Raw genomic sequence first — 15,261 nt, 5'->3', positions numbered from 1 at the left:
TTTCCGAACAAGTTCACTCATCTCTATTTACCACCACAGTACATGCACACATAGTCATGATACCTTAGCTGTCACTCTTGTATACAGAGTTTGGCTCGATCTACCTGCATCGGCTCTATAGCAGGAGGAGCTTGCAGCAGCAAAGGGCACTGATAGGCTGAAACTGACCTGGGAAGTTCCCTGACAAGAGAAGACACCTGAGCCTGTTCCAGAGCTTGCTCATGTAAACGGAGATCAATCCTAGTAGCAAGGTGTATAAGGGCTGGGGTATCCAAACACAGCAGGGTTAAATTCCTGCATGATCTGGCCGCACCCCCCTATAGCCATGTTATGACATCAGGGATATGCAGCAGTGTTGGAAGTGCTGCATGAGGAGTAAGTGCAGCATCCTGACATTAGGATAAGCAGAGCAGCAAACTCAGTGAGTAGCACAGCACCAGGAATGTATGCAAGTTACTGCCGTGACACTGTAGCAAAAAAACAGGAAAAAATAAATAAATAAAACTCCACTTAAAATAACTATCAGTAAAACTATTCTAAAAGAGAATTTTTAAAGGGAGTAACACACTCAGTTTTAAATACGAAAGTGATACAACATTGATACAACAATGATAGCAACAAGCATAGATGGAATGAAGGACTTATTACGGAGTGCCAAGAGTGTAAGCTTGAATATAGGATTGCTACTCAACATAAAGAAGACAAAGATATTGACTACTGCCAGGTAAGAGATGGATGAGATGGATGGTGACAAACTGAAAGTTGTAAAGGGCTTCAGCCTACTCGGATCAATGATCACTCAAGATGCGGCGATGACACCGGAAGTTAATAGGGAAATAGCTATGGGCAAATCAACAATGAAGTCACTGGACAAGTTCTTAAAATTGAGGAACATTTCACTGGCGAGGAAGACACATACATAGTCTGGTCTTTTCAGTGGTAACATACGGATACGAAACCTGGGCGACAAAGAAACAAGTCAGAAGAAGAATCGATGCTTTCGAAATGTGGTGCTAAAGAAGGATGTTATCAATAAAATGGATGGCAAGAAGAATAAACAAATTAATTATGGAACAAATCAAGCCAGACATGTCACTCGAAGTAAGGATCACCAAGCTATAACTTGCCTACTTTTGACACATCATATGAAGACAGTAATCGCTGGAGGACGATATCATGGTCAGAAGAATAGAAGGAAAATGGCGAAGAGGAAGACCAGCAACCCGATGACTTCATACTGTCAAGATAACAGTGGAGAAGACCCTTGTGGACCTATCTAGGCTTGCACAAGATCGATCTTACTACAGATCGTTCATCCATCAAGTCGCCATAGCTTGATGTTGGGCCAAAGGCCTTTAAAAAAAAAAAGCTCATTGCACTATCCATCAGATATTCTACATACAATGCTCACAGCTGCACTATTACACAACATTGCATTGCCACTTCCACGGGACATCAGGGTCTTCTTGTTTTCATTTTCTTTGATGTAAATCACAGGCCAATCTATTCCTTTGTCTTTCTAATTCCTTACAGTTTCACTTCTCGCCTTTGCTCCAACTAGACAACTTTTTATATCTTCCATTTGCCCCTAAATTTAATTTACCACTTGTGGCTACTGTTTTTCTCCACTTCTGGTTACCTCTGCTTTGCAATCTTCAATATCTGTGACGAGGAACGGCCTTTGTTCCTGTCATTTTTACACTGCTTTGCTTCACTGATATTAGAACCGGCCCTCTCCAGCTATAGATTCCAGTGCAACCTGTATCACTATCTGTGTCTTCCCTGCAGGCGACAGGGCTGACTCTAGTCATTCAACTAATGATGAGTATTCTGTTCTTGGCAAGCGGAGAACACGAGCTATAAAACATCAATTGCTCATTAAATCTATTTATATGATGGTTATGTCTTAGGTTCCTTCAGAGAACTAAATAAGAAGTCTATGCACAAAGCTAAGTGTTCACAGTTGACACTAAGGTATTCCACTGGTGACAAATCGAGCACAATCCACTTCCTACCTCAGGGAATTACATATATGATTACATTATATGTGGGTTAAAGGTGACTTGGGCTACTTTTTATACTTTTCCCATAATATTATGGGATTCTTCTGTGTATGAGATGATGAAACCCTTTGGACTTCTAGTAATGCCTAAATCAGAGTTGAGTTTGTAATTTCATACAACAGTTTGATATAACAGAGACTGTGAGCCCGACCTCCCCACAACATCAGAGTCTGACCTCACAAATGCTCTCAATGGGTGAAGGATCAAAGATTCCCAAAGATGTCCCCAAAATCTTCCCAGAATAGTGGAAGCTTATAGCTGCAAAGGGACCAGCTCCATATTGTCTACGGAGTGAGAGTGAGGTCAGAAAAGCTCCTGTAGGTGTAATATGGAGGGGCACAATATTTTGTCTATATTTCGTCATCACAACGTACAAAATAAAGTCTTGGATAATACTATATAAATATATATGAAGCTCATAAGTTCATACCTGCACATATAAAGTTGCATTGCCCTCTACTGATCTACAATTCCAGGTAGATCTACATTCTAAAAAAAAATTCTGAAATATTTCAATATTAGCATTTGGTGCAACAATGACGATTCACTTCTTTAGCAAATGTCATCTCTCTCATCTGCAGTGCACCTTTGTTAGCAGCATCTGGATAGTTTTTCAAAGAAAAATGAAATACTGGTTTATCTGGAGGAAACCTGGTGTAGCTGGATCCGCACTTATTACCTAGAGGCGGTGATAGTGGGAGGAACTGCACAGTATATAAGCCAAGGGTTTGAGCTTTCAAAGCTATGGCATCTTCCATCAGCTGACGGAATCTAATAGGATCAGCTTAGGAAGCTTTCAGGTAGCCATTTACTAAGACAGAATGTCCAACCCTTCTCAACCATCTTCCCAGGTATGTTCATTTTATTTTTCTTACTTATTGAGTCTGGGTTTTTATTGGATCATATACATGGGAAAAAAATATCTATATATATACTATTTTTTTTTTTTTTTGAAAACTCTCTAATTGAGTCTGGAATTTTATTGAATCATATATAAGACATGAAAAAAAAAATTAAATGTGTATATATATAAAATTTATCTTGCAAAATATCTTAAGTTTGCATATATATTAAAAAAAATATATATATATATATATGTATATATATATTTATATATATATATATATATATATATGTATATATATATATATATATATATATTTTTTTTTTAAGTCTGGATTTTTATTGGATCATACATATGAAAAAAATCATATTATAATTTAATTGACTTAATCACTGTTAGTGCAAAAAAAATAGGATATGTCCATATGCAACTAAATAGTAGCCAAAAATGTATATTACATATATAGGAGTAGAGATTATAGATATTACATATATATTGATTGCTATATTTGATATTATATATATTCTTTAAGTACATTATTTGATATAATTGATATTAGATATATAGGAGCAGAGATGATAGATAAATAGATAGATAGATGATAGATAGATAGATGATAGATAGATAGATAGATAGATAGATAGATAGATAGATAGATAGATGATAGATAAATAGATGGATAGATAGATATATAGATAGAGTTAATGGTACCTTGTATTATTTCATAGTAAATGTAATTGTAAGTGTAATATCCAGACTTTTTCCATCCTGTGTCCTCTTTCCTTCTACAGGAGCCACCTGACATTTACACCATCCCCGTGAATGAAAAACCAGAAAAGGAGAAAAACAAGCATAATATATTGTCAGGGATTAAAGGAAAGAAGAATGCTAAGAAAGTAGAAAACTTGAAAAAGGAGCTAGAGATTGTAAGTGATGGAGGATTAAAACTGATATAGACTAAAATACAGGTATTGGGAAGTATTCTAATGACCATATCTTTTTTATCCTAGGCCGACCACAAGCTGAGCATTGAGGAACTGGAAAAGAAATATTCAGTAGATATCAAACAGGTCAGTTTTAAAGAAGGTTTCTTGGTTTAGAAAACCCATTTCTAAAAACTGTTTTTTGGTAATTCTGAGTTCGAAGAGAGCGCACCATCATCTTTGACTCCTAACTAGTAGTTGGAGCTAATGGAGTAGCTAAAAAGCCTGCCCTTCACTCTTGAGGACCTGGCATATCCATTTATTACATGGACAGCCTAGCAGGAGCTAAGAGAATAGATACAAAACCTGCCCTTCCCTCTGGAGGACCTGGCATATCCATTTATTACATGGACAATCTAGCTGGAGCTAAGAGAGTAGATGCAAAGCATGCCCTTCCCTCTGGAGGACCTGGCATATCCATTTTTTACATGGACAATCTAGCTGGAGCTAAGAGAGTAGATGCAAAGCATGCCCTTCCCTCTGAAGGACCTGGCATATATATTTATTACATGGACAGCCTAGCTGGAGCTAAGAGAGTAGATACAAAGCATGCCCTTCCCTCTGGAGGACCTGGCATATATATTTATTACATGGACAGTTTAGCTGGAGAGATACAAAGCAGTTCCTTTACTATCAATGACTTGGCATATCCATTTATTACATGGACAGAGTATTCATTTCATTGGAAGCTGTGTAATATTTTATTTCACCTGTGGTGACGCTATAGATGAATTTTACACATGCAACCTTGTTCTGCCACAGATCAGGGGGAATTCCAGGAGATTGCCCAAAGTTAACATACCCTCTAACACCATGATGAAAGTTTATTTTATAATCTCATGTATCAATCCTATTCTCAGTACAGTAAAGTATAAAAGGGTATACAATATTTTAACAATTATGTTTTTTTTTTCAAGGGTTTGAGCACAGCCGCTGCTCAGGAAATTTTAGCCCGAGATGGACCTAACAAGCTCTCACCTCCAAAAGGAACCCCTGAAATTGTTAAGTTTTTGTTGCTAATGGGTGGAGGATTCGCCATTGTCTTCTGGATTTCGTCTGCATTGTGCTTTCTGGCATATGGCCTTCAAGCTGCCCAAGATCCTACAGTTGCTAAAGATAATGTAAGAAAACCAATAGATTTTCGTTTAAGTTGAGTATTCTGAATGTTGTGATTCTATCCTGTATGTATTTTTTGACTTCTAATTCCTCCATGTCTTTAGCTCTGGTTGGCGATCATCCTGATCGCAGTGGTAGTGATGACGGCCCTCTTTGCATATTACCAAGAAGCTAAAAGTACCAACATTATGGCTGGCTTTAAGAACATGGTGCCTCAGGTATGAAGTGTTACTGTTAGTGATGAGTGAGCGTGCTCGTTACTCGAGATTTATGAGCATGCTCAGGTGTTTTCCGAGTATCTTCGGCGTGCTCGGGTGTTATGTTTGAGTCACTCCGTGTACATGATTTGCGAATGTTTGACAGCTTTAATACATGTGAGGAATGCTTGTTTCTTAGGCATTCCTCACTTGTATTAAATCTGCCAAACAGTTGCAAATCATGTACACACAGTGAGTCAAACATAACCTCCGAGCACTCTGAAGATACTCGGCGAGGACGCGAGCATGCTCTCCAAAAGGGTTAACAGAACACGGTCGCTCATCACTAGTTACTGTGAATTTGTAGAATGTTGACGAGATTTGTTTCTAATACATTTATTTCTTGATTTAGCAAGCCTTGGTTCTTCGGGATGGCAAAACTATTCAAATGATAGCGGAGAAACTTGCTACTGGGGACATCGTCTTTATTAAAGGAGGTGATAAAATCCCGGCTGATATACGTATACTTGAGAGTCACGGTTGCAAGGTGAGAAAATTAGAGAAGACAATTTTGCATTCTACATAAATCATGCTAAGGAGTTTGATGAAATCTTGGAAACAATTAAGACATGAGAATGACCTGTAAATTTTGATGTGTAGGTTGACAACTCATCCCTCACCGGTGAATCAGAAGCACAACCTCGTGGCATGGAGTGTACAGATGATAACCCTCTAGAGACCAAAAATCTGGGCTTCTTTTCTACAACCTGCTTGGAAGGTGAGCTAAAGATCATTATTTGAAGTTTCTCTAGTTCATACCCTTCACTTCATGTACAAAGCAGATGCACATAAGATGATATGCATTTGGTAAAGGTCACTAAATTTGATCTAATATTTCATGGTTACTCTACAGGGACAGCGTCTGGTATAGTAATTAACACAGGTGACCGAACAGTCATTGGGCGTATTGCATCACTGGCCTCACAAGTGGGGGACCAGAAGACACCCATTGCCTTGGAGATCGAGCACTTTGTGCACTTGATCAGTGGTCTTGCAGTAGGCGTTGGCGTAGCTTTCTTCATCATTTCCGTAGCCATGGGATATAGTGCCCTCAATGCTGTAGTATTCTGCATTGGCATCGTGGTAGCCTATGTGCCTGAAGGACTACTAGCAACTGTAACGGTGAGCACTACATGCTAATGAACTCATTATAACCTTATCTTTGAAGAAAACCTTCTTTTGAAACGTTATGGCCTTCCTAATTGAATGTGTGCCCTACAGGTTTGTCTATCCTTGACTGCAAAGCGTATGGCAAAGAAGAATTGCCTCGTGAAAAACCTGGAAGCTGTGGAGACTCTGGGGTCAACCTCAGTCATCTGTTCTGACAAGACTGGGACCCTCACCCAGAACCGGATGACTGTGTCACATATGTGGTTTGACAATAACATCCACAATGCAGATACCAGTGAAGAGCAGACAGGTAAGAGCCCATTAAAATCTTGCCATTACAAGGTAGATAACGGGATTCCTAACAATACAACAAACAACTCTTGGGGAATACAAAAGTAACCATTGAGAATTTTTTGTCTGCTTAGGTGAAATGTTTGATCAAAGCTCCCCAACTTGGCAAGCACTGGCTAGAATTGCCTCCTTGTGTAACCGAGCTGAATTCTGTGCCGATCAAGAAGGAGTTAGCATCAACAAGGTAAATATTAATTTATATACATCCAACCAATATGTAAAGGAACTATGGTGCTGTCTCACAAAGACAACCTGTCCATATGTTCTAGTAGGGTATATGGATTTCTTTATAAGAGGGTCTTCCGTTCCGGAGAACCTGGCGGATTCAGGTATTACATACTTTCAAGAGAATGTGAGCTGTAGGCTGAAGATTGGGTTAGCCAGACCTACTGGGATCCCATTTTAATAATAAAACATACCTTTGAGGGTCATTTTGTCATATCTCAATATAAAAAAAGTTTAAATCTTATCGGCTTTTTTTGTGTGCAGAGGTCAGTCAATGGAGATGCCTCAGAAGCAGCTTTATTGAAATTTACAGAGAATGTTCTAGGAAAAGTCATGGATATTAGGAAACGAAATGAGAAAGTATTGGAAATCCCATTCAATTCCAGCAATAAGTACCAGGTAATTGATGAACCTCATTTACCTCAATGTAAAGGTTGTCTACGGAGTTAAAGATTATTGTCAATTCACTTTTTTTTTCTTATTATTTAGGTCTCTATTCATATTCCAGAGGATCCTACTGAAAAGGGTTACGTGATAGTGATGAAAGGGGCCCCAGAACGAATCTTGGATAGATGTAGTACCATTATGATTGGAGGACAGGAATTGCCATTGGATGATGAAATGAAAAATTTTTTTCAAGAAGCCTATATGGAGCTGGGGAGTATGGGAGAGAGAGTTCTTGGTAAGTATATGCAACTTCTCACTGGCATTCTACAGATTTCTACACAACCTTGATTGATACCTGGAATCTTCAAGATAGCTTCACGATTTTAAATATGTTCTGTTTCTTCTATAGGTTTTTGTCAACTAATGCTTCCTGCCTCAATGTATGGCCCTGGTTACCCATTTGATGCTGATAGCGGAAATTTTCCTCTTGATAAATTATGCTTTGTTGGCCTCATTTCCATGATTGACCCACCTCGTGCCACTGTTCCCGATGCAGTAATGAAGTGTCGTAGTTCCGGCATTAAGGTTAGTATCTCCGAAAATTAATCATGGTGATATTTGGAGTTAGTAATCACTAAATATATCTAATAATCTGTATCATTTATGGCAGGTTATTATGGTCACTGGGGATCATCCAATCACTGCCAAAGCAATTGCAAAAAGCGTTGGGATTATCTCAAGTTCTAGCGAGACAGTAGAGGATATTTCCAAAAGACTAGGAATCCCAATTGAAAGAGTTAATCCTAGGTCAGTATATTATGGATTTTTCCACATTCCAAGCCAGCTGTCAGCATTTTGGAGGGATTGTTTGGCATCGAAAAACACAACCCACATACAAGTGTGGTCGTTTTTGGAAAATCATCTTTGTAATCTTGTGCATCCCCTTTTCTTAACATATTCACCGGTTTATTTCAATTACAGGGATGCCTGCAGCATTGTGGTGAATGGAGGTGAACTCAATGAGATGTGCTCTGATGAACTGGATGACGTCTTGAAATATCACACTGAAATTGTGTTTGCCCGGACCTCACCTCAACAAAAGCTTCTCATTGTCGAAGGATGTCAGAGACTGGTAAGTTACATTATAGCTTTTAAAGATAAAAAATCGTAACTCAAGAGTGGATATACCCATAATACATTATATCTATTACTTTCAGGGTAACATTGTGGCAGTGACTGGGGATGGTGTTAATGACTCCCCTGCTTTGAAAAAAGCCGATATTGGTGTTGCGATGGGAATTGCTGGTTCTGATGCTGCTAAACACTCTGCAGACATGATTCTTCTGGATGATAACTTTGCTTCTATTGTGACCGGAGTTGAAGAAGGTAAGATGGCCACTTTGGGAATGAAAACTCCTCAACCACTTGAGTAGCTCTAGAAAGATCCTTTATTTTTGGGATAAATAAATAATAAATTGGTTTTAAATTAAGATATTCCATCTCCATGATATATCCTATCATGTTGAGCCAGAGAATAGTAGACAATGTCACTAAGAAGGGAGTAGGAAGTGATAAATTTTAAAAACTTTGTTTCCCCTATTGATCAAAAAAAGTAAGAAATTAGGTATAAAGCATAAGCTAATATGCTCCGAGAAGGAAACATTGGCTCCATTATTCAAAACAGTTGAACAAATCTGCAGAGGGGAAAGCTTCTACTGTAACCAGTTGCCTTACTGCGAGATCATAGGTTTCTGAGAAGGAGGAGAGGAGATTGATCTTCTAAAACACTCTTTTTTTTTTATAATTTTTTTTCAAATTTCTTCCAACATTTCCATTTATTTTCACAATCGCTCATGAATGTGATTTTCCCACAGGACGTTTGATATTTGACAACCTGAAGAAGTCCATTTCATACACAGTGACCAAAAACATTCCGGAGATGATTCCCTTTATGGTGTACGTGATCATCAGTTGCCCCTTGCCCATCGGAGCCATCACCATCCTCTTCATAGAATTGGGAACTGACATTGTAAGTTGACTTTTTGGAATATTTGTTTGTTTTGTCATACACTGATACATCTGATGTATAAGTCCCTGTGGAGGTGACATCAATGGAAAGAAAATTTTGTAAATACCAAGATGTCATCCTTTTGATCTAAGGATAAATAATTTGCTCAAAGTTTGGCACATTTGCTAACGACCCCAATTATTTTGCCTCCCTCAGATTCCTTCCATAGCTTTAGCGTATGAGAAAGCTGAAAGTGATATCATGATCAGAAAGCCACGTGACCCACGCAAAGACCGACTGGTGAACATGCAGTTACTGTCATATTCTTACTTTAACATAGGTAAAAATTTTCATTTTTTTCAAAAACTTGATTATTTTTATTGCAAAAGTTAAATGGCTACAAAACAAAAAAAAAGTCCCATACCAAGAGGCTAACCCATATGGTTATTATCTTCCCCACAGCTGCAATGGAATCATTTTCTGGGTTTGTGAACTATTTCACTGTCTTGGCTCAACAAGGCTTCCTACCAGCTAAAGTAATTGGACTCCGAGTCAACTGGGAAGACAAAACCATCAATGAGCTGGAGGACAGTTATGGGCAGGAATGGGTAAGCATGGGGAACAAAATACAAAGGGACCTATTAGGGTATCTCTGGACCTTTTTAAAGTGGATCTCTACCCAAATTGTAAAATTGGCTGTATACTAGTAAATTAGATGTTGTAGAGCTATCCAAAGTTTGGTCATTAAGTTACATTTACTTCCAGAGATATTACCGTTTTTCTGTTTTCTTGCGTCGGCCATTTTGAACAACTTGCAACAGGAAGTGCAGCTATTGGTTTGAACTAGTACATTAATAAATTGTCTTGTTGATTTTCAGTGAAAGATATCAATGGTAATTATATTTATCATCAGTTTCAGAGAATCTAATTCAAAGGTGTCAACCAATATGACTCCTCTTCCTGTTGCAAAATGACGACTGCAAAAAAACTGAGAAATGTGATTATCTCTTGAGGCGAATACAACATCATTGCCCAAATTTTGCCTACAGCTCTAACTTATTTACTAATATATGGCCAATTATTCATTTTGTGTGGAAATCCCCTTTAAGGTTTGCCATAGTATTTACTCTTTCCTATCCTTTACTGCATGAGCAAAAGAAACGACCTGTCGTTTTTTATGAGAAATCCTTGTTTTCCTATCCATCTCTAAACTTCGCTGTCCAATTTCTCTACAGTTGATGTCACACAGTCACATAAACGACACCTTGCTTATTTAAAGGGTGCCATTTTTAAATCATTATTTTTTGCTTTGTGCCTAGTACGGGCTATAATATCTAGCTTCAGAAAATTTCATCAGTGCCCTTCTAGGCAATTTAAAAAAAAACAAAACAAAACACTAACCTGTATGATCCCATCTCTGTTTTGTAGACCTACTACCAGCGTCTCAACCAGGAGTGGTACTGCTACGCATCTTTCTTTATCAGTATTGTGGTCTGCCAGATGATGAACACACTTATCCGGAAAGTAAGAAGGAACACCCTGTTTACGCCTAGGTTCTTCAAGTGAGTGACAGATTTAGTTTTTTTATAGTGCATGACTTTTTACACTTCAATGCCACGTTAGGTCCATTTATAAATATGTTTAAAGCAATACTTCATCCTAGGACTGAAACATTTCTATATATTTCTCATGTATTCCTACCTGGTGGCCTCCATTTGCCTCCATTGGTGGTCCGTTCCTCCTGCTTCCAAGATAGCTGACTCAGTGGGATGGGGAGTGCAGTGCTAAGTCTAAATCAGTGGTAGATATTGACTGAAGAGTCTCTTGTGCACGAACAGTACACGGGCCCCATATGTGTCTGTGACAGAAGCTGCTTCCTGTTTTAGAAGAGTAAGTGGGCCACTATATGTCTTGGGCCCCTGTGCAGCAGCACAGGTTGCCCAGTGGTCAGTCCACCACTGATCTAAACCAGGCCATATATTGCCTTTCCTGTGATGTAGGATAGGAAAGGCAGGGGAGGCAAAGTTTAGACTTACCACTGCATTACCCATGTCAATGGAGTGGGAAACTTAGAAGAAGGAAGAAGCAGGAGGAAAGGAACACTAATCTGAATAGAAGTGGCAGTGGGAAGCAAACCCAGGACACCGGACAGGATGACTATAAATGAAAAATGTATAGTTACTTCTCAGTCTCAGGGTGGAAGGTCTTGAGGAACGGGTTTAGACCGAGGAGTAGCCAACACAGCTTAATCAAAATGGGGAAACTTCTCCAGCTAATTGGTATCCATAAATAGAGAAAGACATTGATGCCATTAATGGCACAGAAGCAAGAGTGGCTACTCCATAATAATAGGGCAAAACAACCTGGTATTTCCTTACTTTACACTTCTTTTATTTCTACAGGAACAAGATCATCTTCGTGGGCTTACTTTCTCAAATAGTCATTGGAGTAATCCTCTGTTATGTCCCAGAGTTAAACTATGCTTTACACTTTATGCCCATTCGGTAAGAATCATCATATAGAGAAGTGGTAGATACTTTAATGCAGCAATAATTATCCTAATCATCAACCAATATTGCAACTCTGTTACCACAAGATGGTGCAACAGAGGTTGGTTGCTCTCAACTGCTTCAAGTTGTCCCTGATACGATGAAATGATAGAACTGTAAGCAGCTTTTCAGCTGTGATGTTGACATTGCAGTTGCTGTCTAGTCATAAGTTTAATGTGCTACCCCCTAAATTCAGATCTGGCCATGTCTCATGTACATTTCTCACTTTATACTCCAGATATATCCTAATCTGGATTGAATGTTTGATGTCTGTTCCATTATTTTTCACAGAATCCAATACTGGTTTGTGGGAATCGAGTACACAATTCTTATCTTAGTTTATGATGAAATCCGAAGACTTCTCATAAGAAAATATCCTGGCAGTAAGTATCTTTTGTATCAAAGTTTGGTGTAATATCATTGTCGTCAGCTGCAGATACATGATGTATATATACCTACACAGAACATTGGCTTTAGGCTTCTGGATATAGTGGTCTTGATGGTTTCAATGCAGCACGTAGGTCATGAATGGCAGCCTGCTCTTGCATATGACATTGACCATCGTTGTCCAAGATAGTCATAGCCGATGCTTACTAAGAAGAACTTTATGTCACTTTGTTTCGTCCATTTATGTTAATTCTTAGCATCCCAGGATGGACATCTGATTTTGGTCAAAATACGCAGTAAATGTGTTTTCATGCCCATTCCCATTCATGACCAATGACCATCCCTTCTTATAGGCTTAGATTGGACATGGTTTTGACCTCTAAGTGATGACTAGATCTTATCGATATAGATTGGATATTTTCTCAGCCTCTAATTGATGCCTATTCTTATCTATATAGATTGCACATGGTTTCAATCTAATTGTTGAGTAGTTATTACCGATAAAGATATAGATTGGACATGGTATTGACTTCCAATTGATGTCTGTTATTTTTAGCGATATAGATTGGATATGGTCTCAACTTTTAATTGATGATTAGCTCTTATCAATATAGATTGGACATGGTCCCAACCTCTAATTGTTGACTATTCTTATCGATATAGATTGTACTTGGTCCCAACCTCTAATTGATGAGTAGTATTTATCAATATAGGTTAAACATGGTCTCTGCCTCCAATTGATGACTAGTTCTTATTGATATAGATTGGACATGGTCTCAACCTCTTAATGAAGACTAGTTCTTATCCATGTAGATTGGACGTGGTCTGGACCTATAATTGTTGACTAGTTCTTCACCATGTAGATTGGACATGGTCTCAACTTCTAAATGATGACTAACTCTTATCGATATAGATTAGACATGGTCTCGACCCCTAATTGATTACTAATTCTTATATACATAGATTGGACATGGTTTCGACCTCTGATTGATGACTAGTTCTTATCTATATAGATTGCACATGGTCGCAACCTCTAATTGATGACTAGTTCTTAATGATATAAATTGGACATGGTCTCCAACTGTAACTAATGATTAGTTCTTATTGACATAGATGGGACAATGTCTCGATCTCCATTTGATGACAAGTTCTTATTGATATAGAGTGGACATGGTTTTCTCCTCTGATAGATGACTACTTCTTATCGATAGAGAGAGGACATGGTCACGACCTGTAAATGATGAGTAGTTCAGTAGAAAAGATGTAGATAAAAACAATAATTCTGATAATAGAAGATGTCGTATATGGACTTATGAGTACGATTATTAATTTTCAACTTATTTTTATTTCCAGGTTGGGTGGATAAAGAGCTTTATTACTAAAGATCCATCATACTTCTCATGAAGATTCCTAATTATTGTCCAAGTTTTTTGACCCCCCTTACCCATTTTGTAGATTTTGTAAATTTTGTATAATTGTATAAAGTTACATATTGTAAATAGAAATAAATTTCTAAATAAAAATCCTGATGTATTGTTTTTATTCTATTTTTATTTTGCAAAGATGGTTAACATCAGCACATGGTCAAAGTATCGTAGATAAAGAAAGCAATTGCAAATGTGGTCAGAGACCAGGAGTTATTTCGCGTTAGTAACATGTAATATAAAGTTAATTAAGTTTCTAAAGGGCAGTGGAGCAACAGTATAAAAGACTACAGCATTATCATGGAGCAACCAACAAATGGGCTGTGTGTGAATTTAACCTTGAGAGAACTACAACAAACTAGGCTCATCAAATGGACCAGCTGGCACTAATATATTAGGATGCTGGTGCTCTGCTTCTTGGTCACATATTTCTTAAATATTGGTGTTATGTTCTAGTGATTAATGTCCCTTCATTTATGCAGCCACTAGAGGATACTAGTATACACCACCAGTATACACTCTCCCAGGGATTTTGAGTTGATGTTTGTTGAGTCTTTGTTTGAGGGAAATTCTCCGACCAACTCAGAAGATCAAGTCCATGGATTGATGGCACTGAGGCTGGGCAGAAAAAACACTGAATGAAGTTGCAGACTGTTGTGATGTCACATTATATACCCTTGTGGTGACATCACAATAGACATATCTGGTGAGGACTGCTGATGACATTACAGTAGACCTGTCTGGTGTAGACTGCTGATGACATCACAGCAGACATGTGTGAAGTAAGCTGCTGATGACATCACAGTAGAGCTATCTGGTGTAGACTGCTGATAAGATCACAGCAGACGTGTCTGATGTAGGCTGTTGATGACTTCACAGTAGATAGATCTGATGTAGGCTGCTTCTTACGGCGATAACCCGCATACCTTCTCAGCAGTCCTCTACACACCATGTGGTGTCTCCCCGCGTCATGTTGACCCGATAGTCTGCTTCATACAGCACTGCTGCTTCTGCATATGGCATTCATTTAGCCTTAGGGGGCATGACCGGTCTCTACAGGAATTTAACCCTCCTGTGTTCTGTAGAGATTAGGTTCCCCGGCCTTTTCCTGCTAGCAGGGCCTTTATTAGGCAGCTTTTCCTGACACTCCTTGCCCAAACGTTGGTTCCTATCCTGGTAGTACCCGTTTATGCATTCCTCCATATTCTGCTCTCCGTTAACGACCTGGCTTGTTTACCTGTCCGGTCTGACCTCTCCAATCCTGACCTCGACTATTTTTACTGATCCTGTGCTGCCTGTCCCAACCTCGGACCATCTGACTTCATCTCTATCTCACCCCTCTGCATCTTGTGTGCGTGCCTCTGACCGTCCAGTCAGCTGCTGCACATCTGGGAACTGTCCTGAAGTGGTACCGGGTGACCAGTGGCATAAAGAGCAAAGTCGCAGTAGTCTCCGCTATGACCGAGCCGGGCAGGTGAGGGGGCCGCCGACGCCAGTCCCTACTTAAGCTGGATGTGCATCCTCCGACACAGATCCAGTTGAAGTGTATTGCAGCGT

At 38.8% G+C, this 15,261-nt stretch overlaps 1 protein-coding gene across 1 annotated transcript; it reads left to right on the top strand.

Moving 5' to 3' along the window:
• The first annotated feature begins 608 nt into the window (after nucleotides 1–608).
• Nucleotides 609–13,662, top strand: LOC141171701 (potassium-transporting ATPase alpha chain 2-like). The gene is made up of 25 exons (XM_073655355.1): nucleotides 609–724; nucleotides 938–1,044; nucleotides 1,911–2,047; nucleotides 3,699–3,833; nucleotides 3,918–3,977; nucleotides 4,808–5,011; nucleotides 5,111–5,224; nucleotides 5,616–5,750; nucleotides 5,864–5,981; nucleotides 6,117–6,385; nucleotides 6,485–6,683; nucleotides 6,799–6,908; nucleotides 7,214–7,348; nucleotides 7,439–7,631; nucleotides 7,746–7,921; nucleotides 8,007–8,143; nucleotides 8,318–8,468; nucleotides 8,554–8,722; nucleotides 9,211–9,365; nucleotides 9,561–9,684; nucleotides 9,807–9,952; nucleotides 10,773–10,906; nucleotides 11,747–11,848; nucleotides 12,185–12,276; nucleotides 13,634–13,662. The coding sequence occupies exons 1-25, from the start codon at nucleotides 609–611 to the stop codon at nucleotides 13,660–13,662; spliced, it is 3,447 nt and encodes a 1,148-aa protein (XP_073511456.1).
• Nucleotides 13,663–15,261: the final 1,599 nt, after the last annotated feature.

This window comes from Phyllobates terribilis, unplaced genomic scaffold (genome assembly GCF_046119375.1).
Source record: "Phyllobates terribilis strain yellow unplaced genomic scaffold, ASM4611937v1 Scaffold_12__6_contigs__length_324123572, whole genome shotgun sequence".
NCBI classification, from domain to species: domain Eukaryota; kingdom Metazoa; phylum Chordata; class Amphibia; order Anura; family Dendrobatidae; genus Phyllobates; species Phyllobates terribilis.
Note: the sequence above shows the minus strand (reverse complement) of the source record. Positions and strands in the feature narration are given on the sequence as shown.